Genomic DNA, 27013 nt, shown 5'->3' with positions numbered 1-27013 from the left:
TTGTTTTATTGACCTCTGAAACTGTAAAGTGCTTTTTAAACACATGTATAATTCTGTCCCCAAAAGTAGTATTTATAAATGGTCATTGCTGAATGCGAGTGGAGCAGTATCTGTAGCGGCTTAAACTGCCCAGTCACCGGGAGCTAAAACAGATGACCCTCAACCAGCTTACGCGCATTATCTGTGGAGCCCGTCACCTGCAAATGTGCTTTGTAGTTTGTATAAATAAGTAAATTTGTGAAGACTATCGGAGTTTTAATGTCTTCACAGTGCTGTAAAGATACGGAAAGTATTGTACTTGTAAGGGAGCATATCTTAACAGTTTTGGAATACATCAGGATATACATTCCAGGTACTACTTGTGCTTACTAAGACAATCGCGGCCACTTAGTACATATCAATCTTTCTCTTGAAACATTCGCTAAACACAAAACGATGCCTCGACAACTCAGACTCACAATTGAGAAAATCAATTAAGTATGAATCTGATAACGGCGTTCATTTGTTCCGGCTCTACTAACAGCCCACACAGTTTATAGATTACGTAATCATGTACCCCGGAGCACTGTGCAAAAATGCCCGTTGGTGTTTTATAGTTCAAACAGCTTGAAAACGCTGTTTCACGGGACTTAGTGTCATACGATGGTCTGTTGAAAAAGTGCCTTAACATTGGTTCGAAAGTATTATAGTGTATGTAACTTGAATTATGTAATACATAATTTTTCATGTTGCTTACGCTCTAAGTTGTTTAAGTTCAAGCGCATTTTAACTTCAAACAGTTCTCCAACACGACGATAAGAAGATGTGCCTCACGACGGGGGCAATTTCGTGAATTATTATGAATATCTGCGAAATTATGATTGTTCAAACGTAATGACTTTAATGTTTGTAAACGAACGTAAATTTCTTCGTGAATTTCTAAACAAACTAGTGGGTCAGTTAGCATGATTTTTTTCTCCTTTTCAGAACTGGGCATTTCTTACAAGGTTTTGCTTTCTCTCAAAGCAAGGGCATTTCATCTACGAAATTGAGTACCCCACGGTAAGTGATCATACGAAATAAATAGCCATATTGAAAATCCCAGCTCGCCTGCACACTTGATTTAGTTTCTTGTCGTGAAATCTTTTTTATGTTAAATGGTTTGTGGCAAAACGTTTGCCAAGATGCTTCTCAAACACGGTCGTTACTAACGCGAAGTTTCTTGATAAAAATAACGCATTTCAGCGGAAGTGAAGTTGGAATTCGTGCAGCCGTACCGTCGTCACCAGACATTACATCATCCGTGCTTCCCAACTTAACACCTCCCGGATGACAAAGCCGTGGTGCTGAATTTCTTTGTGTCACTAAAGAGGGCCCGGGTTCGGCAAAGATTGGACACGTTGTCTATGGCTGTGTTTACATGAGTACTCTACGTTGAGCAAGTGTTTCTAAACGCCTCCTTAGCGCATCGGCGCACAAGGACAGGAACGCCAATCCGCCTCCAAAGCAACACAGATTTTTGGCGAAGCACTGGCCAATGACTGGTGAGGATCTTCTGACGTGGCCATTCATCCGCCAACGCTAGGCCGATGACTGATGACCAGTGGCTATTGGCCAGCGCCAGATAAAAACCAGTCACCGGCCAATGGCCACTCTTTGACCACTGAGACCATCGGCCACTTTCTGGCCACTGGTCAAAGGACCATTGCCAGCCATTGGCCCCAACGATTGTCCAAATCTGTGCTACTTGGTAGACAACGCGCAGGGAACGCGCGATGACGAGGCGGACACGCGTGCAATGTCACTGGTTGAAATCGGGGAAGGGGGGGGGGGGGCAAAAACACGTGGGCGCATTTGGAGGGTAAACAAACGCAGGAGGTGCTCAAAGAGCAGACCAACTTGTACGCCGTATTCGCCCCAAGATCCAGATTGAATTGAGGGGAAACGTGCTCTTAATGTTTACCCATCGATCTCTATAAGTCACGTGATGAGTACCTCTGTCCAGAATGCGGGAGGAGACAAAGTATCCATACCAGAGGCGTGTATAGAGAGAGTTTTTGTGAATGGGAGGCGCTGGTAGAGCCAGGGCGTGCACCAGATGCAGAAAGTGGGCTTGACATGCTATCTTGGTCAACCAGTAGCGTAAAAGAATCCCCTAGCGGAGGTAGGGAGAAACAGTTTTAATCATAAGTAAATGTTGGTATATGGTTTTAATAAGCGCATAAGAGTGAACTGTAGTAACCCTTCATGCTTGAAGATAGCGTGCACGTGATGTTTCGTCATGGTCATGCAGAAAGATGTAAGAAAGGAATGTGCCGCTCGAAGTCTGCTTTGCTCAGGTAGGGTGTGATCGCTCCGACTGCAGATTCCCGGCCCTCGGCGCTTGGAGTACAGATTATTTCGATCGTTTCGCTAGTCGCACCCTTCCACTGTGATATTTTGTATGACCATGATTGAAACATCACGTACACCCTATTTTCAGTCACCGAGAGTTACTCCGACGCACTCATTACGTTTGTTTCACGCGACCACCGCCAGGGTATTATTTCCGGATTCTGGTATGCCACATTCGAATTTGTGAAGACGCCCTGGAACACGCCAAGCCCGCTTTCGGCCAATGGCGCCTCCTCATCTGTCTCCTATACTTTCCAACGAATGGCCAAACTCTCTACATATACGGCTCTGATCCACACCAATGGCACAGAGCACGGGCAAGGGTATAGAACACGAGCTCTTTGCAGTTGATTCCAGTGCGCGAGCGCTGCATTGGCGCCTCCCGTATGTTCGACCTCACGTGCGTTGCACTCGTTTTGCTCCAGGTAAGTGTAGAACAAAGTATAGTTCTGCTTTTACCCACATGAGGCGTGCTGATAGAATCTCGAGGCGAATCAAGCAGGGACCAATGCCACGTATTCTGTCTCTCCACATTTACCCATCTTCTACCAATCAAAATAGTCAAATCTCGATTCGATGGCCTACGTGGCATCCCTGTAAACGGGTGTTCGGCTGAGCCCCGTGTTCTCGCTGATTGGACACGAGTTCCAGCCGAACGCTGACGCAGCACCCGTAGCCAATCCGCGTGCTCTACGTGGGCCTGGTTTAGTGACGCAGAAAATTCAGCACTACGGCTTTGTCGCCTAGTGCGTGTTTCCCCACATCGCTCTTTCTTTCACAAGCTGTTCGTCACAGGACGACACGTCAAGACTCACTTCGTGCACCGAATTGTGCCATACAGTACCTCGCGCTGTTTACAAACGAGCGATGTGTGGACGTACGTACCGTTCCCACACGCTGCCCGTGCTCAGAAACCCGCGGAAAGCATCTGCGCATGCGCCCTGCTCATAGCCGCGTGACGTCAGGGTCACGTGTGCGCCGAGAAACTAATAGAGATAAGAGGAGACGAGAGCGCGCGGGGACGCCACTCGGAGCCTAAGCTCGTAAAACACAAAGTTGGAGCAGCCAAAACTTCGCGGAGCGCGCCGATAGGACGCCGGCGACAAAAACGCAAAGTCATCGTCGCGATAGTCCAATCGGTGCGCTCCGTCAACTTCACCCCAATTTTGTGTTTGAGGAGTTTAGAGGGGGGATCGGGCACACCCAGCTCGACGCGCGTGAAGCGAAAGCTCGCGCTGCAGAACCCAGGGATCCTGGGTTCGAGCAATACCACCTAGAACACAAGGCCTGCGCGTTTCCTCCTCTAAACGTCATCACTAGTAGATCCCCTCAGCGCCCCCTAGCTAACCCGGATGAGCAACATCGTCTGCTACATCGTCTGCAACATCGTCTGCTCCATTGACTGCTTCAATGGTTTGTGTAGCAGGTAATGAAACAGATGCTCATGTCGAGTGTCTTTTGCTATAGCATACGATGAAGTTAGACGTTCACGTGGAGCGTCAAATGCATGAGTGAAAGTGCCTTACTGCTGTGCGAAGGGCCGCAAAGCCCTCCGCTGGGCGCTGGACGTTGGCACTGGACGCCATTTTTGAGGGCGCTGTTCATACTCCGTTCATTCCTAAGCAGAGAACGCAGCCAATGCCACAAGCACGAGAGCTCGAGGTGGCTGCTGTGAAGCGTTCTTCGGCAGAACGAGCGCACGCTCGAGAAATGCTCGTCCCAAAGCTAGGAGCGCGTGCTAGCCGGCGCTTCTAGCCGAGGGAGTGTTCGCATGCACGTTACAAATGAGCTGCAAGCTCGCTATCAGCTCGCGCTCAGCAGACGCGCACGCAGCTATGGCCGCAAGTGAATGCGACGTAGTTGGCCGTGTTCCAAAATTTACTCGATCTTACTCCAGGATAAAGTGTTTATACCTTGGCGTTCTAAAACCTACCCGCGTCCAGCGTTTTTCAATATCTGTCTTGTCACGTGACACGACCCGTCGGAGTAACTTGGATCCGTATGGGTAAGATTTGGAACGCAGCCGTAGTTCTGAAGCGGCCCATATATACTCTCGTCAAGCTTCGGGGTGTTTGCCGCTTGGGGCGGGTCGGGGATCTACTAACGAAACGTCATGCGCAGGCCTTGTCTTCTAGGTGGTATTGGTTCGAGCCCCACCCTGCCCGTTTCGATCTGGATGAGCATCGTACCGCCGTGCGGTCGTGTATCACTGCGTGGTGCACGTTAAAGACCCCAGGCTAGCGGTTGTACTGCACTGGCTAAATTGCTCATCTACAGCGTGTGACTCGTCGCAAATTTAATGGCTGACCAACTACACGCTATATAAATATCTCCATAACCCAATATGAGGAGTTTAGAGCAAATTCGCAACTTTCAGCGATGGTGGTACCGCCGTGTGAGAATCGCGCTCCTTAGCTCCTACAGATGATTGACTTCAAAATAAAGCTAGGCGCTTGTTTACAACCTCCTGACGCGAAAGTGTGACGTAAGGCTTTCATATCGCTCGTATTTGATAAAATAAAAATTACTTAAACGTCACAGATCCAACCTCGTTCAGCTGTTCTACGAGGAACATCCAGACGACAGCAGTTTTGATTGGAAGCGGCCCTGGCGGTCCCTACGCGGAGCGCAAGTTTGTCTGCTTCTTTTTCAGGAGTTGTGGTGACGTTGGAAGGCCGAACTCTGATTGGCTTTAATCAGAAGAATAGTGGGTAGACCTCAAAGCAAAATGCCTTGAAGTCTACCCGCTATCCTTCAGTCAGAGCCAATCAGAGCTCGGCGTTCTGACGTTACCGCAACCCCTGCAAAACAAGCAGACAAACTTGCGCTCCGCAGAGGCCGTTAAAAGTTCCCATTGATTAGTGGATAGACCTAAAGATAGCAGCCTTTGTGTCCACCGCACTCGTCGAACGCGCTCGAATGCGGAAGCCAGATGCCGGATGACGGTGTTCCGCGTTCTAACACGTTCGACGAGTGCAGTGGAGACAAAAGCAGCTAGCTTTAGGTCTGCCTTGGGGTCTACCCACTAATCATTGCAACCAGAGCTCGGTGTTCTGACGTCCATTCGCGCTCTCGACTTCTCCTATCCCTCAGTTCTGACGGAACCGACGCTACGAGCTGATAGGACCAATCAGAGAGCGTCAAAAGCGCACCATCATGGCGTTCATCATGTTTCTGTACGTGTTCTATCATCGCTGGACCAATCATAAACTGAAAAGACACAGCGACTTGCACGTTTGACGCTGCTTGATTGGTCCCATTACCTCGTTGCGTCGGCTTCCTCTGTAAAGCTAAAATGAAGTATAATCAATTACGTCGTAATGAAAACGAGAATATTGGCAAGCGCGACAGAAAATAAGAAAATGACGAGGTCTCTCTCTGAGTGACTCTGCGGTTTGAGTTAACAAATCGTGAATTAACAAAATGCATTGTATAGTGAAAACAAGCAAAAAGAGGGACAATAACAAATTGGTAACAAACATTACATGTTGCGACAAAATAAATAATAAAAAGAATCATTCTGAGTAAGCACGACGATTTCCTTCGCGTTGCGCCCAGATGCGCGCATATATCACGAAAGCATCTGCGTTCGAAACGTTTGGGCGATCGATCAAAGGAGCGCCTTGAATTTTTATTCGTATCATCAAGCGCCGTCTAAATGGGGTCGGTGCATTGTCTGTCATAAGTTATTAATATGAAAGTCTCATGGCTGAATCGAAATATTTAATCAAAATCCGGTATTTTTTTTTTCTCTCGATGGATTAACCAGAAAATGCGTTAAAGTATGGCTTTTTGTTTTTTTAAAGATTTTTGCTCGCAATTTTATGCGGAAATCAAGTCGTCTGCTTCTCGTGCAGGAGTTGCGGTGACGTCACGACGACACCGAGCTCTGATTGGATTTTGTGTAAAAGATAGTGGGTAGACCTCAATGCTAGATGCTTCGAGGTCTATACCCACTATATGTTTTCGATACGCCAATAAGAACTCGGCGTTCTGACATCGTCGCAAGTCCCGTGCAAGAAGCAGACGAACTTACGCTCCGCATTGCAGGTGTCAATAGACTTGCTTCAAGATGTAGTCACGAAGCTTCAGAATGGCAACTAGCTACAGGACTATGAAGAAGCTCTTTCCGAAACTTTGGCTGTCTCCTAAGTTTTCCCTTAAGGTTTCTTTTTTTTTTTTCAGTTAAGTTTCTCTCGCCAGTTCTTGCTTCTTCCAATAATGGCACGTGATAAGTCTCCAGTCCTGTCAAATGTATACTCTATGCATTGCCCTGCTGGGAAACAGAAAAATTTCACCTTCCATATAAAAAAATGAATTGTCATAGATACCAAATTGTGGAAATTATTTATTGTGACGGGAAATAAAATAATATCCTACTAACCTGCTAGCCCTGACGCCAGCCCTGGAACGCGTCCTCGACTGGTGGCTATGCTGCGACCTCTATACTGAACCCTCAATTTCCACCCGATGACGTCACAACTGGGGAGTGCTCGCCGCGATCCTGGCGGTAGTACAGCGGCGGAGTCGGACATGTGGTGACGCCTGCTTTGTTTTATCATTGGGCTAGGGCGTTTATATACTAGGAAAGTTCGGCGGCCCTTTCGGAAATGCCAACAGTGCAACCGCAACTGGGAGTCTGGCAACCGGGAAATAGTATGTTTTTTCCGCCATCTCGTGTTGCTGAAGCATAGCAAACCATATGACTTAACCGCTTCTCGATAAGATAACGCGTCATGATGTGTTATCCCAAAGTTGGCTTTTTCGGGCAGGCCACAGGCTTCACCTATTGGCCAAATTCTCCAAGCATAAACGGCTTTGGACTCTACGACCACAGCGACACCTGCATCCATGCTTGTTTTTAAGGCAACGGAACAACCCGTACAATAGCCAGAAACACGGAGGCACTCAGCGTAAAATTTGTGGGCGTCTAGTGTATCGTATATGTGTTTGCCCTATCTCGGCGAATAGTTAAAATTATTGTACATATCAAATTTATCACAAAATAATGCATAGCGAAGCAGCGCATATGACATCAAGTACATCAATATTTACAACGAACCGAAGGATTGGAATCAGACGTTTTTAAAAACAGGTTAGCGATCTAAATGGTTACTGAGAATGACCACAACCTATAGCTGCAAACCCTATAGCGGTCATGGTTCTTCCGTCGGGGTTTTCCACGATTACCATCAGTTGAGCACCGCGCCCGTTTAATAATTTGTACGCTCGGCATGTGCCCGAGCGACTCTCCGGGCAATATCGAGGAACCCACTCGTCGTATCGACCGTGTTTGGCCTCTTCAGTTTCCACGACGTGGCACCCTGCAGAATCGAACGTTCCTACTTGCCATCGATTGCTTCCAGTCTCAATGCAAAAACTGGAAATAAATTCAATTTTTTTTTTTATCAGAACGTACAGAAGATGACTCTCTGAGGGTCGTGCAAACAAGCGAGTTTACGCAGATGCTCGTTCTTTTTCTTTGACGTGGTGTAGTTTTCTGTGACCCATGAATGCAATTTGCATTGGAACACCGGAGGTTGCCGTGAACCGTGCAGGTCTCACTATACGGGTAGAAACTGATGGAGAGGAGGGAACGAGAGGGCTTTGGGACGTCAAAGCGTTGAGCCCTGGTTGGAATGATTTGTAGAGAAGGGTACGGACGACCCTCCCCTCCTTCTCCTCCTCCTCCTCCCCTCCTCGTCCTTTTCCTCCCTCCTCCATAACCTCTCCTCCTCCCACAGTTTCCGGCTAAATTTAGTTGGAAAATTGACGCCACGTGACCTCAACGCCAATTCGTTTCCCGCTAAATTTAGCGGGGAAAATGACGTCGCATGACTTTGTGTTACGTCACCTATGAACAAATTCAGTTTCTCCGCTACATTTAGCGGAAAAACTAACGTTACATGACCTCAGCCCCAATTCAGTTCCCCGCTAAATTTAGCGGGGAACTGACGGCGACGCCACGAAACACGGTAACGAGCGCCTGAGAACTGCGCTCTAAACTTGAAATTTTCTCACAGACAAAACTAATTGTATTTGCAATTAAATTAAACGCACGTTTCATTTTATTTTATTTTTTATTTTTTTCCCTGGATTTTAATAGGAAATGGCTCGCCATCAGTTTCAGCACTTCAAAACGTGAACTTTGTGTTCGTCCCCTTCTGGTGTTCCTGAGTCTCGGGTTTTATTACCACAAATACTTTTTTTTTTTCATTGAAAAAGTACACCGCTTTTTTAACTGCGTACATAAGTAATGTTCGGCATCTATCTTGAGAGTCTTTTTCGTGTCAGGTTATTTTTTGACACCCGCCGTGTTCCAAAATTTACTCGATCTTACTCCAGGGTAAGTGTTTTGTACCCTTGGCGTTCCGAAACCTACCCGCGTCCAGCCTTTTTCAATCTGTGCTGTCACGTGATACGATCCGCTGGAGTAACTCGGATCCATTTGGGTAAGATTTGGAACACGGCCTGAGCTTCCAAACGTTTTTGTTCGATGTAACCCAGTATATTTGTGAACAAAGTTGGTTCATTTCAGGTGCAACCCGGCCTCTCTTTAGCGGACATCTTTTTTTAAAGAAAGCGTTCAGGTTTCCACTTAATTCTCAGAGAGCAATTCATAATAGTTGTTGACCAACCTTCTCCGAAGTTCAGAATATATTTCTGTTTTCAGGATTACCAAATCCAGAACTTGCTTCTTTATTACGATGAAAAGCATCAATGGCCAGCGGTGTACAAGAAGCCAAAGGTGCGTACGCCTAGAGCCAATTTTTTTCTTTGGTGTAGCGAGCTTTGAACGGTTAATTACCGGAGAAAGTTTCATTATGTCTTTTTTAAATAGTAATGTTCTTTATATAATCTTATAATAAAGCCTCCAAGTGCCTACCTTCACAATGCTCATTATTATTTTTTTTTTTTTTGCCTAAGCGCGCTGGATTATATAAAACAAATATACCCAAAATTATGCAACGTTAATCTTCAAGCTCAAATTAACTAATTGTGACGCCGTGGACATTTTCTAACCTTTTGTAATATGCTACAGGGTGTGACCAAATTAGCGCGAACAATCAAAAAGGGCTTTTTTCCCCTCCTAATCAAGAGATTCTTATTAAAACCAGTGAGGTGGGATGTGATCATGGGGGGCACAACATCCGAGCATTAAAAGTTTGTCCCGCCAATAGCCCCTCGGAGTGAAATACGAGAACCTCCTAAGCCTTGTTCGCGTTAGTAGCATCGCGCATTGTAATACATTGTAGGTTTTTTTCTTAAGCGTAGAACACAAATTTGGGCTCGCGTTACAAAATCCGGTGACAGGGGAAAGTGTAACGACACACGTACGTTCACCTTTTTACCTTTGCCCCCAAGTTACCTCGGCCTTCAACTCTACGGTAGACAATATTAAAACAAAGCTTCATAAATCTGCGCCCGGTGCCCACACGGCATGAGCGTCATGCTCCCTCAAACCAAGAACGTATTCTATCATGTATTACCACACTATAAAACGTCCGTGAGTTCACTTTCCTGCAGAACATGAAGACAGCCGATCACGGCGAACAGAAAAGACAGCCGATCACGGAGCCCAGCAAAATGAAGAAGCTCAAAATATGATTAGAATACAAAATTCCATCATTCAGCATTGTCATTCGCTGGGATAACCTCATGTGTTTCGCAATGATTGGCTGTCTCCATGTGTTTTGAAGAAAAGTGAACTTATACGGGCTTTTTGTTTAGAACGTATAAAACGACGCTAAAGCTTTTTTCTTTTTGAATGCGATAGCGTTAAAGGTGCTCGTGTTGCAGAAAATTGGTGGCGTGACAGAAATGCCAGCTTCGGTGGAGTGCCGCGAAAATCCTGATTGGTCGATAGGGTCATGACGGCACAGCAACATGACCTCGCGCGGAAATTTCATACAGCCCACAATGCTCACGGGAAACGTGACGACACGTGTGGAATGAAAGTGATTAAAAAACATGGCGTATAATGCGAATCAAAGGTCGCCGTATGCCTTAAATGATTTCACTCTAGAAAGTAATTCAATTTTCCTCTAAACAATTTTAAAAAATTTAGGCGAAATTCGATTTTGCGATTTAACTGGGCCACGCAGGGCACGCTTGCACGGTTTGAGGACGAGCGGGAGTTTATAAATTTATATATTTTGCTATCGCGTTCCAATCTTAAAAAAGTAGCTTAAGCGTCCTTCAAGATTTTTTGTTAAGTGTGATACGTTTGAACTATTAAAATTTAAAGTTTAACCCGTGGTTGAAACTCCTGGTTCCAGACGTGCCACCAGAAAGAGCTGGTGCTCAACGCGGGCCACGGTCAGATTTTGAACTTGACCAACTGGTACTACCCTGCCGAGTGCAGCCTGGAAACTGAGGAACGTAAGTCCGTCTTCCGGTGCGCAGCTCAGCGGCGCTTCAAATCCGCCAGGGAACGCTGGTGGTTTATAGCCATCAGCAACTGTAACTCCAGCAAGGTAAGTATAGTCACGGGGGTTTCCGATTTTCCGCCTCTATTTCTGACATAATTGCACCGAATAAATCTGAGTTCGTTTCCTTTACATAATCGGCCCTCTCCAGAAGTCCGTCAAGCAACATTGGCGGTCGCCATTGCTTAGACACGAAGCGCGTGATTGGATCCAAGTCCTCGCCGAACGCTGACCTCCGCGCTCGCGTCCAATACGAGCTCGGAGTATGTGAGCAAGCAATGGCGGACAGGCGCCTGCGCGGACTTTTGAAAAGGGTCCATTTCGATATTTCCACGTGCTTATTCTGGATGGACCTGACGGAAAGTCATAAGATCTGCAAACACGCATAGGGACTGTTAGTAGAACGTTTGTGCGTTTCGATACCGATGTCCTAAAGCGATCTTCTAACGGCGCCTTTGCGCATGCATTCTATCATTGGAGAGTTTTAGGGAACCGTATTTGCACGTCCGATACGATGCGATGGGCCTTCCGGTACGCACTGCGCATATGCGAGTCTCCCTAAAACTATAGCGCCTGGATCGCGTCTTCGACTGGTGTGTTTAGCGTCCTATCCCGCCCATACATCAAAAGTGGTCCCCAAGTGGCAACAAATGACGTCACAGAAGCCGGAGTGTCATGCTGTTGCCTGTCGCGATCCTGGCGGTCGGCCGTAGAAATGCTGGCGAAAAGCACGAGTGAACGCGAGTGTCGCTGTCGTCACAGCGTCCCAGGCGTCCCAACTTCCGGCTGCTGTAGCTTCCATGGTCTGTCACAGTGGAGAGCGACCTGCAGCAGAACAGGCGTCTGCCATATACACCACAACTGTTAGGACGCCGCCAGGATCGCAACCGGCGACAACATGACACTTCTATGACGTCATCAGGCGGAAATCGAGGAACCACTTTTTTGGCCGCGGTAAACACACCAGTCGGAGACGCGTTCCAGGCACCATACTAAAACTCTCTCTAATCGGGTATGGTTGTTGAAGCGCAGAAACGATATACCAGAATTTGTATTGACGTAAATGAGCGAGCAGCATGGTGCGCCAGTACGAGAGGAATTGCAGCGGTATGTACACATGAAAAAAAAAATGTTTGTTGTTGTTTGACCCGTTTTAATTGTCGTCAAAAAGTCTACATTCTTAATTTCCTTAGGTGTATGGTAGGACTTACCAGTATATCAGGAACAAAACTATCATAAACGCCGGACGAGCAATTCAATGTTCGCGCTAACGAATGCGACGTCACATATCCAGTGAATTTCAAACAGTTTCAGAGTGAAGTTGATCTGCCTTTAAATAACGTCTCGTATCCTCTATAGGGGAAAATTTCTTGACATGGCAAGAAATGTTCCCCTATCGAGGAAGTTGTTGGCGAAGCATTTACCGAGCGTACGCACGCCGGTACCGTACGTCACCCGTTCAAACTAAGAAAATAAAACAAAATCTTGTTTTGTGTCAAGAAAAAACAACACTATATGTTATGAACTTGACCCCCGTTCTATCAGGCATTTGTGGAGCATGCTTGTCGATTCTCGGCGATAAGTTTATCTCGCCATTACTATTTTGTTCCAATGTATAAACTGTTGTACTTTGTTTCACATTAGAGAGTTTTAGGGAACCGTTTTTGAACGTCCGATACGATACGATGGACCCTCCAGTACGCACTGCGCATGCGCTGCCACAAAAGACTCGCACATGCGCAGTTCGTACCGGAGTGCCAATTGCACCGTATCAGACGTGCTAAAACGGTTCCCTAAAACTCTCTACCAAGTCGGACCGCAGCCAAAGAAACGTGTATGCGATATCTGATGGAGCCATTAAAGCAGTGCCAAAAGTGCCTCGTCATGGCACTTGTCGACTTTGGGCGTTTTCAATCACCGGTTTAAAAACCAATCACGCACAGTGAATGCGGCGTGATTCTGCACTTTTTTTTTTTGGTTGAGGGGGGAGAGGCGTAATTGGTTTATCTGGTGAAAACAACTGCACAAAGATGACATGCGCCGTGAGGACGCACCTATGACGCTGCTAAAAATTACCTTCGTTTAATCGCGGCGTCGACTGTGCTCAGTGTAATTTGTTGTTTATGCGGAGCGCGAGTTCGTCTGCTTCCTTTGTAGGGGTTTCGGCGACGTCAGAACGCCTAACTCTGATTGGCTCTGATTGAAGTATAGTGGGTAGACCTCAAGGCAGCCTGCTTTGAGGTCTACCCACTATACTTCAATCAGAGCCGATCAGAGGTCGTCGTCGTTCTGACGTCACCACAACCCCCTGCAAAAGAAGCAGACGAACTTGCACTCCGCATAGTACCGAGTCGACGGAAGAACTTGTCGTGTTAGAAAACTCCGGGGAAGACGACAAGTGAATTGTATTTCGACGCTCTGAAATACTCGAGTAAACAAATCTGTGATATGTCACGCTTTTTTTCATTTTTCTTGCAGGGGCTTTATTTGAAATACAAGCTCGGTATGTTCAACCACGAGAAAGACTTTTGGTACAGACAATTTTCTGCGGATGAATTTTGTACGTCTGAACGTTTCTCCGTCGTACAATTTGATTTTTCTAAGTATAGAAGAGCATCGTACTGGCATGGAGTTCTAGGCATATACAAATAATTTGTGGGTGAAAGTGATATCTCATGGAGTAGACAATTTTTTCCGGGTACACAATCGTCTAATTTTTTCGTTTTTTTTTGTCACATTACTGAAAATGTGTCTTTCAAGTCGATCAAATGTTACAGAATGTGATCATGTGCAATGCCGACGTGAGCTGCAAAGTTCTGTGTTTCATGCCAACGTAATAAACCGTTTGCTAGATTACCGACACAACGAAGAGAATGCTGGGAACATATCTACACGCGGCATGCGCTTGAATCGTTTATAAAATATTTTGAGCAATTATATTATATTGAGCAATTATATTAAAGACGAGCGTGCCATTTGTCTGAGGCATTTGTCTTCGAACAGTTACTGCCCCAGACGCAGTTCGTGCAGCGCGTGTACACAGTACTCAGCGAAGACACACACATCATGCTTCTTGGTGCTTAAACAATTTAGCGAAAGGTCTGCATGCGTCCAAACACATCACTCGGGAAAACTGTCGTTCGATGTTCATATATGGTTGCAGAGGGTGCGTTAAAAATTTTCTTTGTGTAAGCGCTTTTGAAATGGTAGGGAGAAAGAAAGAGAGAGAGAGAGAGAGAGAGATAACGCTATATCACATTCTGGCAATAAATGAACTTGAAAAGACATCCTAATATCAGAATGTGGTAGGCCACCAAAAAAGGTTTCGGTGTTATGTGAAGTGTCAAACTAAGGCCTCGAGCTAGGCAGATATTTAACAAATATAATGGTCATAATGTTAAAAAACAACACAGAATGACTATTGGTGACTCCAGCGACCTGCAGGGGTCGCCACTTTCGGGAAAATATGGCGGTCTTAATTAGGTCGTGCAACACCTCTTAGATAAGAAAGCCCAAGTGCTGAAACTTCCTGCGTCACTAAAGAAGGCCACTCTAGGACAGAGATTGATTACGGCGTCAGTTTTCGGCTAGGAGTCGTGTTCTCACTCATTGGACACGACTCCTAGCCGAATGCTGACGCCGTAGTCGTGTCCAATCTCTGCCCTACGGTGGCCTGCTTTAGTGACGCAAGGGAATTCAGCACTCAGGCCTTTTTATCTAGGAGGTGTACGGTCGTGCCGGTGCCATACGCTTCTCAACGCACAACGCACGAGTTCATAGCCTCCTATACACTGACAAAGCCTGGCAGATCGCCACGGAAGGCGGTCGCCGAAATGGAAAAGGTGGAGCGGCAAATAACGGATGAGAGGAGAGCCACGTGACTGGCGCCCCGCTGCGGCGAGACGCCGAAACACAGTTCTCCCGAGCGAACAAATGTGTTTTGGGTCCTTGCCGCTGCAAAAGCTGTGCGCTGACGTCTAGGTTCCCCGAGAAATGGCTCTTTGATGCTCTGTGCTACCAGGTCGTCGCGCTTCAAATCTGCTACCGGGTACTCTATGGCTCCGTCGTCAAACTGCCAGGCTTTGGGAGTATAGAGGAGGTTAGGACGAGTTTCAGAAAGGAAGCATTGGACTCAAAATTGTTTTCCCCGATTTTTATTCACTACGTTTCAAACCTGCGGCGATGTGTTGGAGTAAGCGAGCTTCAAGAGGCTTGACCTTCTTTGGGGAAGCGATGGAAGGACTGCGGGTCTGATGAACGTTGATAAGCGCACAATGTCTGAGTTACGCGGTAGCGTATATATCAGTTGCGTTCGCTGCGACCTGGATAACACGCTTATGCAACAGTACCAACGGAGTCACCAGTACAACTATTCCATCAAGCCATCCGCCGACAATATGTACTCGCGGAAGCCAAAAGGCACGAGCAGAAATCGCGAAAGGAACTGTTTCGTTCAGTTCAGTGTTTTTCAATTAGGTGCCATCCGTTTTGCTGGAGTCGCGAATACTGATGCAGATCAACGTAGCCTCGTTCATATTTTCGTTTCTTCTTCTTCTTCTAGATATTCTTCAAACAGACATCGCAGCTCTGGTATTGTACGTAATAGTCTTCATGGCGAGCTGCTACGGGGCATGTAAGTGCAGCGAATTCTCCCTTTCCCATTTAAGGTAGTTTAGAACTAGAGCAACACGGCTAGGAACTTAACGATCATTGAAGGTTATATAATCCGCCTTAATGGGCTACATAACTTTTAGGAAACTTTATTTTACGCTTGTACTTGCTGTTACGAATAATAATAATAAAAAAAATAAAAACTTGCTCAACACTCGTAGGTGTCGTCTACAACACAACTGCTTCAATGGCCACCCAATGTATGTCAGAATTGCTATACTTTTTAATTGAATAAACTTAGTTATTTAATTGCAAGTCATGCGCTCCCGGAATCCATCACACCACAATGAAGATAGAGGTAGAACGAAGCACACCCTCAAAAAGACGCAGCCTTTTTCTTGATTATAACTACCGGAGCTTGACAGCTGTCGCTTTCCTTTTCGACTGAAATTATCACAAGTAGGTACATTATTGACATTCCAAGTTGATCGCAGGAGAGTATATATATATACACACAACAGGCAACTCTGAGGGTGCGCAGCCGTGCGAACATTGGATGCCGTCACCTCATTATAACTCTGCACAGACTTTAATTTAGCATTGTGCATTAGACAGAACGGCTTGCAGACATGCCGCCTTGACAACAGTGTCAGCCTTGACACCAGTGTCAGCCTTGACACCAGTGTCAGCCTTGATACCAGTGTCAGCCTTGACACCAGTGGCCAGTCTTGACACCAGTGTCAGCCTTGACACCAGTGTCAGCCTTGACACCAGTGTCAGCCTTGACACCAATATCAATATAAAATATGTCGATTAATCAATGTGTGGTATATCCACTTTCTTGCTTTTCAGGCGTGCTGTTTTCGCGCAACTACCTGCACACCACGTACAAGATGTTCATCGTGTCTGTTCTCTGCCAGATGCAAAGCCTCCTGTGCCTCGTCGTTTTTTACGCCTTGTACGCCGACGACGGAGTTGGAATTCCCCTCTTGAAGCTAATGGGTATGTCGGCAGCCATTTAAAACCCCGAAAAAGAACTGAGCGTGTTGCGACCTTTAATATTTGCTCCACTGCTGCATTGGCGGATTTAAGGATCTGCTTAAAATGTTATTTAAGGGAGTTCGCGTGTCTACTTATTTAGAAGACACACGGAAGGCCAACCATTGCTGGTTAGTTTCATTTAAAATACAACACGCGTGTCGGGGTGGCTATTTTGATTCGCATAAAAATATGTATACCAAAATATACTCCCATTCCGCAATGAAAAAAAAAATCTTCTTGAAATTTGTTTTAGAAAAGCTGTTTTTCTCCACAAAACGCCTTGAAGTGGAGCAAAGTGAAACGCTACGTTTAGGCTGCTTGGTGTTTGCACTCAATTCTGTCGGTTGTTATAAAGAGGTTAAAAGGATCGTAGTAAAAATATTCTTGTTAATTTATGACGAATGGCCTATTTTTAGTTCTAAACTAAACTGCTTTGGCATATTTTATGCCAAAAATAGGAAATGCCAGACCGGATCTTTGACGTTTTGGTGACATGTTTTGAGCCTTGTAGGATTCATTATACATTTTGCTTATCAAATACTATATTCCTGTAGGCCTATAGATATCCTATCGACTGTCACTACTTGAGTTTAATTTATTCTGACAAAATAATTTATATATATATATATTTATTTTTTTCATTTAATCAAAAAGTAAATTTAGCCTGACATGGTAACCCAAAAAACAGTAGAAAAGCGAAAAAAAAAAACCCGGTAAACATGGGAAAACAAAGCACCAAATATTTGTCCGTCCTGTTTTTCCCCGTTCCTGGGGTAACCACGTCAGTGTTGAATAGCTCGCCTGCACGCATGCTTTAGTTTAAATTTAGCCATGATTTGAGCCCACTTTATTAAAGAAAGCAAATTTTTTAAAAATTTATTAAATTTATTTCTTACTTTTTTTATTGTTCCCAATGACGTTAACATCCTGTGTGTATCAAAGTTCCACCTTTTTTCATTTTGTATTTTTTGTAGAAGCGCTGAAACACAAATACGTGCACACGAATCGGCTAAAGGTTGGCTTGACGGCAAGGTTTTTTAGGCTTGAAATGATAAAGGCCAAGGGGGGGGAGGGATCGGACGTGTGTGGCTGGGGAAGCCTCGACGAACTGAGTGAGCTAAGGTTTGTATTTATTTTTTATGGAGATTCACCTGCCTTGGCCGAGTTATCCTGAGTAGGTGAGGTCGTGTCCTAAGTAATCCACCAGCAAAGCGAGGAGGGCTTTCCTGTGTTCTGATGAGCCTGCCTTTGGGCCGGGGCCACTCGGCTAGCGTCCTCGGTGTGTCATTTTTGTTGAAAATGCTGGTGGAGAGGGAGGAGGAGAGAGGGTTATGTAGACATACTCCCCTTAGGAAAAAGGTGTCTGCCCCTACCCTTGCGCTGTTGTGGCGTCACTGGCAACGCATGTTTTTTTTTTTTTTTTTTTTTACATTATTATTATTTAGGTTACGACACTTTAGTCCGGCTGCACATTGTTGTTTAGGTCAGTTTAGCATATGTAATATTTTTTATCCCTCAGCTTGTCTGTGTCTTCGGTTTGCCATGTTCTTTTCCTCTCAGAGAGTACACCGACTAAATCCTGATAGTGGTTAAAACCAGATGATATCTACAAATGGTAGACCTGGTGTCGTCGTTAAAATTTCAGGCCCCCCAGCTGCCCCAGCTTTTTAAGCTTTAACGTAGTTGTATGAAGTTTTAATAATGAATGACGTTCGCAAATTTGGTTGAGTCTACATACAATGGCCGACATAAAAGTAAGTCATAAAGTACGTTTTCCCCTTATGAAATCTCTCAACATGGAGCTGCTGAGCTAAGCTTTTTATAAGGTTCTTGAAGATCAGTTCTTGCTTTGCCATTTCGTCTTCGAGCGAATAGAAAAAAAAAAAAGGAAACGAATTTGGAGCAGAACACGTACTCTTTGCTTTAAGTTTATCTTAATTAGTTTAGATGGAGTAATTCAAATGTTGTAATCTCCGTTCTGGCTTTCGGAAACATCAAGAAGGACTCAAAATGAACCGCATCATGTATATTTTAATTGCGACTTTCTTGTCATCCCTAATTACGTTCATGGTATGTTTTATGTGTGGAATTTAAATAAAACAATGAAGTTCGTTCTTGTGCAGTACTCAGTGGCCAAGTCTAATAAAGAGACGCTAAACTATACCCGTACGGTAAAAATGTCACAATTTTTACGCACCAAAGTGAGTCTGTAGTTTTGTTCATGTTCACAGCCGGTATTTTGATGCTTAGAAAATTAAGCTGGAATTTCCGTAACGCTTGAAGAAATCTAAATGCGACTTCTACTTTATCTTACTTTCTTTTCAGCTCTGACTGTTGAACGCTTCTGTTATTCGCTGACAGGAATCTCGGTGGAGTCGTGTTTAGTCCGGCGCCAGGAATTCCTTCTTTAAACGTTCCTGATCATTTCATGCTTGGAAGCTACGCTTGGACAGAAACTTGAACTCTATTTACTCGCACAGCACGCAGAGTTTTCAGCCAAGCGTACGAAGCAATTCTGGCCAAAGCACGTTAGTATACCTCATTGCAGAATAGATATGAGGCGCCATGGCTGATCTCAGCAGACCTACGCCGAGGTGCTTTTCACAGAGAGAAAACGATGATATCTTCTTTTTGTATCGACCATTCTAAGGAGACATAATCAGATCTATGAAACACAACCATTGATAAAACCAGACATAAGCAATTTGTAATGTAAAAAGCTCGAGCAGGCGACTGGAATGATAGCGGCAGCACAAAGAGTGCCGATTGCAGTTCTCGTGTTATGGTTTTGACAGCAGAAAAAATACAGACGAGATGAGAGAAAAATAAATATGAAATATACTATAGTCGGTTACCAGTCAAGAAGGTAGGAGAAGCCCCTCCCACAAGTGTGATGCGCCCGTTTCAAATCCCTCCGCAGTCGAAAGAAGAGTTCACTGGAAACACTCCTTGTTCCGTTTCAATGGTTAGATAATGGCCACAGAGTGGTGCGAACTTGTCTTCGACCCCCACTTTTTAAAAAAGCGGCCTTCGTATTCATTGGAGGGGGAACCGGACCCCTGAAAGCAGCCTTTGTATTCATCGGAGGGGAAGCTAATCCCTGAAAGTCGTATTTGTTTCTATCGGAGGGGGGAAACTCTAATCTCCTTCTCGTGGCTTCCACAATGCTAAGTCAAAGTCAAAAGATAAAGCAAATATGTATAGAAAGGCAAGACCCTCCTCGCGCGTTGGCCGCGACGTCACGGAAACGATGAGACGCTATTGGATGCGGAGGTGGCGGAGGGATATATGATTCCCTTTGAGGGGCATTGGCCGCTACCTTCTTAACCTGTAACTTACTATAACTGAGATAAACAAAAATATACAGCCCGAATAAAGCGTCCTAACCAAATAATACCCCCCCCCCCCCTAGAATACAAAACTAAAAAACATGCGTAGTGGGAGGCGTTGGAACAGCGGAGGGGTAGGGGCACGCATTTTGTTCTAACGGGGGCAAGTTCGCACAACACTCTCCTATCCCCCTCTCCACCGTCACGTTCCGTCACCCCTTCACGCCCCAAACACTTCCGAGCACCTTGCCGTTAGCAAAAGGGTATGAACCTGGGCCAGTTGGTGGGATATTGAAGATAATTAAAAGCACAAGACACGAAGGACTAGTAGAAGGACGTTACTCACAGATTATTTAATGGCCCTTCGATGTTTCATGGTCTAGGTCAGCGTTGCGCAAACTTTGCAGGCTCGCGACTCCCTAAGACGCCAAAACACTGTCCGGTAACGCCCCCCCCCCCCCCCCCCCCCCCCCCTTAGCAGTAACAAAGCTGCTCGGCTTTCTTAGCCCCCCGCGACCCCCAGAAGTCGCCTCGCGATTCCCACTTTGCGCACCTCTGGTTCAGGTCTGGATTAAAGAATAGAGAGATGTTGAGCCTGCCGCCTCGCCAAAGAACCAGGGTGTCGAAGGTTCGCTTCTATTTCTGACAAACGCCGTGAGATGGCACAGCGTGACAGAAGCTCGAGAAACCGTCCTTATTGGCGCACGCGTTTTCAATGTCCCGAAGTGCGCGGAGCCCCAACTTGACAGTGCCCCTGCCGGGAGATGAGCGAAGCTCCACTGGAATTTCGGCGCCCTTTTTGTACTTGTTCCGTGGACTTCCATCGTAGTCTCGGTATTCGCAACGTATTCTGAAGCTCTTATCCCGCTGTCCCCGCAGGATCAGTGCTCTCTTCGGTCAGCACCCTGATATTCCTCCTGCTACTAATCTTGGTCGCAAAGGGTTATACAGTCACCAGAGGAAGGCTCAAATCAGGAACCTCGGCAAAGATAGGAACCTTCATGACAATCTATGTCGTCGTCTACTCAGCGCTCTTCACTTACGAGCAGCAGGTGGGTAGACACATGCTGATGAAAGTAGGTGTTTCGACTCTTCGCACCAATTCACTTCGTTTCATAACGTTTTTGGTTGGGTTGGAAACATCTCAACTGGGAAAGCCTCAGTAGCTCGTGCCAAGCAAAAAGAAGCACTTGTACTACGAGGCAGGAAACAAACGTCAGTCAATTCTAACCACTCCACAGCGGGTGGTGCCACACTACGGTCGAGTTCAAATCGGGGTTCACCTAAATCATTGGGGAACTCTCTCGGTGGACTTGTTGGAGCGATCCAAAAGATCTCTTTGCTCGCGCCTTTAGAGCGGTAAATGGTAGCAGGCACGTGCCATTCGCAAGAATCGATACAAACAAGATAAGTGATCCCAGTCCGCTCCCAATCCACTGAGGGAATATTCCCCAATATGTTAAAGTTTCCATCGCCATATCAAAATCAATACTGTTTGTCACTTTTAAATAGGGCAACTGATCTGACCATAAACTTTCCATGGAAGTTGACGCCGTTCCTAATACGACCTGCTCATTTTAAATGGTGCCTTAAGAACAAAAGCATGATGAAATTTCACTCAAATTAACAATCGTATTCGCCCGTTATTCCCTACGCACTATCGAGCTCCTGAACTATACCCTGTTTCTCATCAAGTCCGACTGCACCTGACTTCTAGGATCCGATATGGAGCCACTCAAGCAGCCCCAAAAGCGGATCGTCATGGCACTCGTCGCCTTTGTATGTTTCCTGTTGTATACCGGCTATGGGATCGGATCAGATCGGATTGGATTGGCTGCGGTGGGACCTAAGCTGCGGTCACACTGCTAACACATCACACAGTTTGCAAACACTGTCCGAGGCGTGTTGTTTTTTTCCTCGTATAACGGCACTCTGTTCGTTGGTCACGGAAAAACTGTCCGCAGACAAGTGCGAAGCATACGTATGTAAAAAGTAAACATGCTTAAAACGGGCTCCAAGCGCAAATCATGCTATACAACTGTCAATAGCAAACGGAATGCTTTCTCTTTTTTTTTTTTTCGTACGAAAGACGAGCAGGGTAACTGCGGCTTTAGGATGAAACGCAGTATCCACTGGCGCCGAGAGCCAACTTTGCGGAGAGTAAGTGGTCTGCTTGTTGCGCGCAGGGGTTGCGGCGACGTCATAACGACGCCGAGTTCCGATTGGCGTTGATTGGAAGGATAGTGGGTGCATCTCAATGCTAGGCGCCTTGAGGTCTACACACTATTTTTCCCAATCAGCCAGTGAGTGCTCGGCGTTCGGACATCATCGCAACTCCTGTACAAGAAGCAGACGAACTTAGGCTCCTCATTGGAACCGATGGAAGGGCGAAAACCGCTGCTGCGCGCTCTATGGAGTGGCGCATAACCCATCTTTTTCTTGAAGCGTTAACTGTGTCGCGCAACTTGGTGTATCTATTTTTTTACGCTCTGTGACTTTGAAGTACGTTGCAAAACTCACTGTGAATCGTCTGGCCATTCCCGCGTAAATCACATGGATAAGCAAACACGTTGACACATACCGTTTTCTTCGTAACTAAAAAGGACCTGGAGCATAGCGAATTGAAATAAAATTCACTCGAAGACTCGCGTATTTTTATAATCAAAATTTGTAATTTTTGTATATTTTAAGGTATTATACTGGCTTAGGCATCCATATATCGATCGACACGTGTGTTTACTTGGTGGATACAAAACTTGTGTGGTCAAAGATAATTTGAGTGTGCGCTCGAAGCGGCGTTGTATGTCTATTTTTTTCCCGAAGAACGTCCTTACTGTTTACAACAAACAAGCGTCTCTTTGTTTGCTCGTCTACCACTGCAGTACTTCGATCCGGGCGAAGTGCTCTACCTGTACGAGAGCCCCGCGGGTTACGGCATCGTGGCGCTGCGACTCGTCGGCTGGGGATGGTTCGTCTACGCCACCGTCTTCACGCTGCTCCACTATCCGGAGAAAACTGCATTTTACACCCGGCTTTTTTTGCTGTACACTATCTGGTGAGGCCCTCTTTTAAAATACGCCGATAAAAAAAGTATGCGAGACATCCCTACAGAACGCTGAGAGAGCCAATCACGGCGAGCTATACCGGATCCCACCGTATCACGAAACTCAAAATACACAAAAAGTCTACAAGAAAAAAAAAAAAAATTCCGAGGACACCTCAGCACTTCATATGAGTTGTGAATGCGAAAGCATGCATGCGGTTCTTCCGCTCCCTCCGTCTCCGGCGTATCTGGTGTGGACGGCCACGTTTCGCTACTGCCGAGGTAGTGGCCGACGGCCGAGCGAGCGCCCTCCTGAAGTGGCCGCGCCGCGCTGAGCTCGGCCGTGCATCCTTTCCGGAGTTTGCCCGTGCGGGCGTGTGGGCGCAACGTTGGCGCAACGCATGAGGCGGCCGGGCCGTTGCGTGCGCTGCGCCGCCATGGAGAGGGGTTCTCTGGTGGCGTTCTTTGGAACTACGCCGCGCGAGAGCCAATGCCAGCCTCGTTCGTTGAAACTATGACGCGCGCCAGCCAATGGGAGCTTATCCATCAGATTTCTGCTACAGACGATAGGCTTTCGCTCCATTGGGACAGGGAAAGGTGCTGTCTGGTGCGACTTCAAAAGCTGAGGACGTTGGTTCGCTCCATGGCACAGTTAATATTTTCGCATTAAAAAACGGTTTGCCCAGGGACATTGAGCAAGGGAAACGTCATGCTCATTGCTCTTGCGCACATAAAATTTGTTCAGTATAATCGTATTCTGAGCCTCGTCATTCTCTGGGACACTTCTATTATTCGCCGTGATTGGCCGTCTTTTTGATATACAGAAAAGTGAGCCATAGTTGTGTTTTACGTGAAACGTTTATAGGCTACGTTTTTAAATTAAGTAAAGCCTTAAAAGTAAAAAAAAAGTACTTGTACTTCACTTTGAAAGTACATTGTCTTTATAGTACTGTCTTCAAGTACACTGTACCCGGTGTATTTACTACATTTCTTGATGTACATAACTTCTCATTTACTTTGTACTTTACTGCAGTTACTTTTTAGATGTACTTTACCCAACACTGATGTGAATGGGTCTTTATTACCATTCCATAAGAAGCACATTGGCACGGCAATCAGTCCAGTGATTAGCTTAATAGACGTTGTTACCCAAGGTCCTCAAGCGCTTCTGAATGAATTTATGCGCGCCAGCCGAGTAACGCGCCGAGAGTGAGAATTCTCCTAAAGACATGTAACTGCAGAAAAAAATAGAGAGCTTTAGTATTGTGTATAGGAGCAAACGCAAGTGCTGTGCGTTTGCGTTAGAGTCACATGCTCCACACTAAGCCTGCGCGTCGTCGCCATGCGCCAATCAAAAAGCGCAGTTTGGGCTCCCCGCACGCGCGCAGTGCGGAACACACAACGCTAACGCAAGCGCACAGTGCTCACGCTTGCTCAAATACGCAATGCTAATACTTACTATTACAGTGAGACATACAATGTGTGGATTCTTGCGTAGCAGTCTCGTCCCGTCTTTTCCGGACTCTGTGCGTTACAGGGCAAGTTACTTTTAAATAGTCAATTTTAGAGCGTAGCTCTTAGGCGCCCGTTTCCGCGTTGAGCGGTGTTTCCGTCGGAGTCGGCGTAACCGTGCATTGCATGATGGGACGTTTCTCTGCTAAATTTAGAGGGGAAATTTTGCCGATAAATTTAGCGAGTAAGTTTTTTCAATTAATATAGCGGGTAAATTTTTTCTATTTTCCGCTAAATTTAGCGGAAAATGTTTCCGCAAAATTCAGCGAGGAAATTTTTCCGCTAGCGAGAAAATATTTTCGCTGAATTTAGCGGAGAAATTTTTCCGGTAAATTTAGCGGGAACTTTTCCCGCTAAGTTTAGCGGAAATATTTCCCCTCTGACTTTAGCGGGAGATTTAGCGAAAATTTCCCGCTAAATGGGAGGGCAGCAGGTGAGGAGGAGGGGAGGGTACCGAGCGGGAGAAGGGGCATACCCTCCCCTCGTCTTCCTCAAGAGCTGCGCTCTAATTCGGCATTACAGAGAACTGTAACCGTCTTTCATTTTTTCTCATAATTTACAACAACCTGTCATTTCCAATTGAAATAAATAAATAAAAAGACTACAAGGCTCTTCTTTGTTGATACCTTCATGTTATTTCGATAATTTCATCTGCCAATTAAAACCTCCTGGCACACTTTTCATAAAGGACGTCCAGCGATGTTTCATTTACGCGGTTGCGTTTCGTCAACAAGTCAGGATCGCACCGCCGCCCATGTGCGACGGTCCCGACAGCGATGTTTATCGTGTAGAAAACTCAGCAAAATCACTCGTGAGAGTTGGTTCACAGCTTCTCGAAATCGCGTGTAGTATATAGTGCATCGCTAAGCGCAATACCGGGCGTTCCGGTGAACTTCCTTTGCGCAGCAACACAAAAAAAAAAAAAAAAAAAAAAAAAAAAAAAAAAAAAAAATTGATATTTAATTTAATTGGTAACATCCCACCATCTACAATACGTTAATTCCGAAACCGGAAAGTGTTTTGGCAACAAACTGATGCCCGAAGGAGAGGGAAAATCCAAAAGTCGCCGAAAATATGGGTCTATAAATATCACTTTACTTCACATATTTTCACGAAAACGTGCTTTCTGATAAACCTATAGCGGTAATGAAGGCATATAAGCTTGTTAGGTAACCATATGTTATCTTTGGACCGGATAATGCAAACCGGTGGCGTCCAAACTCACAAGCACATCAAAATCGTACGAACTCCGACAACCCAGAAACAAAAAATTAATGCGCAGGTTTCTGTCTGCGCCGGTGATTATACTCATCGCTGCCTTCGTTGTGCCAAAGTGGATGCGTGAAAAAGTCATCAACATTGTGGAGCTCATGGTCATACTCTTCGCCCACATTGTTTTTCTGGTAAGTCTCTGACTCCTGTATGTTGCGCGCCGCGACAATAAATTATTCGTAGTTTTGGGCGGATGAGCTACTCGCCAACTATTTTCATGAGGAAAACAGAACTACGAGCAAGAGTCTTCTATTACCGCCAGTTTGATTGCGTTTGTTGTTATAGTTAGCATGAAGCTGCGAAGCTTGAAGTTCTTTGTTAATGGTGAGCATGACGCGAAACCTTGTTTGATTTACTTGCAGGTTCTAACTAGGCCGTCCAGAGCGAATAAAAACTTTCCATTTCACGTAAGGACGACACAGGTGACTTGCTACACTTTCTCTCTTATAGAGTTATTGTTGCTCGCTACGCGATGGGCCTTAAAGTATCATAAACATTGCGAGGTAGGGTATAAAGCGTTCGACACTACATCCTTCAGATCGTTTGTTCACGCCATTAACTTACAGTCCCGAAATTGTTGAAGTGAAACTTCAACGGCTGTCGAGGCGTTGGTTTTTGCAGGAAGGATGTATACAAGGTGTCATAACGTGAACCCGAAAAAAGGAAACCCGGAAATTTTTAATGAGTATTTTCTACTTAACAATTTTTTTATATGACACATAAAATATAACCAATTCAAGTAAAAAAAAAAAAAAAAAAAAAAACATGCGCGAAGAAAGTCTATTCGCCTTTTGTTTCATAGACATACTTCGAGAAGTCGATTCACACTGGAGACATGCAATATTTTGAAGCGTACTGGACATCACGACAGCGAAAAACCGGTCGGGAACTTTACTGTAGTAGCCAAACTTTTATTAAACCTGGAAAGATAACTTTCATAATAATATTCGGGGTTGAAAAAAAAATGTTTGGTTGATATTTGTAGGTACTATTCAGTTGTTGCGTAAGGACACTATTAATAATAATAATAATAATAATATTAATAATAATAATAATAATAATATTAATAATAATAATAATAATAATTTATTGGGACTTCTTGACTCTGGTGGGAGAACAGAAATTAAATATTATTTAGCCTCATGAGACCCCACCACACAGAGTATATGAGTTCTTTCTCCCCTCTCGAGGTGGACGTGGTGCAGCACCCAGCCATCGGACTCATTTCGGAGAACTACATCGACCGTTTCCCGCACCACGCGTACGCACCCACCGAGTCCATGATCGCCGAAGCTCCCGGCGCGAGCGTCGACTACGAGCGACTCTTCGGCGCAGGCCAGCGGGCCGAGAATAACAACTGGGAACTGGTAAGGACCGAAGGAAACTGCGGTTCGGTGATTTGA

General features: G+C 45.5%; 1 protein-coding gene across 1 annotated transcript; it reads left to right on the top strand.

Annotated features, from left to right (window-relative positions):
• The first annotated feature begins 575 nt into the window (after positions 1–575).
• On the top strand, positions 576–27013 carry LOC8029319 (transmembrane protein 145). The gene is made up of 12 exons (XM_042291670.1): positions 576–581; positions 967–1041; positions 9047–9121; positions 10653–10850; positions 13281–13362; positions 15364–15435; positions 16266–16415; positions 20663–20835; positions 22666–22838; positions 25621–25741; positions 25973–26032; positions 26801–27013. Exons 1-12 carry the CDS (start codon positions 576–578, stop codon positions 27011–27013), a joined length of 1398 nt encoding a protein of 465 aa, XP_042147604.1.

This window comes from Ixodes scapularis, unplaced genomic scaffold (genome assembly GCF_016920785.2).
Source record: "Ixodes scapularis isolate PalLabHiFi unplaced genomic scaffold, ASM1692078v2 PGA_scaffold0__279_contigs__length_252992795, whole genome shotgun sequence".
NCBI lineage: Eukaryota > Metazoa > Arthropoda > Arachnida > Ixodida > Ixodidae > Ixodes > Ixodes scapularis.
This window is presented reverse-complemented; position numbering and strand designations above follow the sequence as displayed.

Excerpts from the sequence above, each read along its gene's own strand:
- LOC8029319 (XM_042291670.1), top strand. Across the intron at positions 1,042-9,046 it reads ACGAAATTGAGTACCCCACG|GATTACCAAATCCAGAACTT; the intron begins GTAAGTGATCAT and ends TTCTGTTTTCAG. Across the intron at positions 16,416-20,662 it reads TCCCCTCTTGAAGCTAATGG|GATCAGTGCTCTCTTCGGTC; the intron begins GTATGTCGGCAG and ends CTGTCCCCGCAG.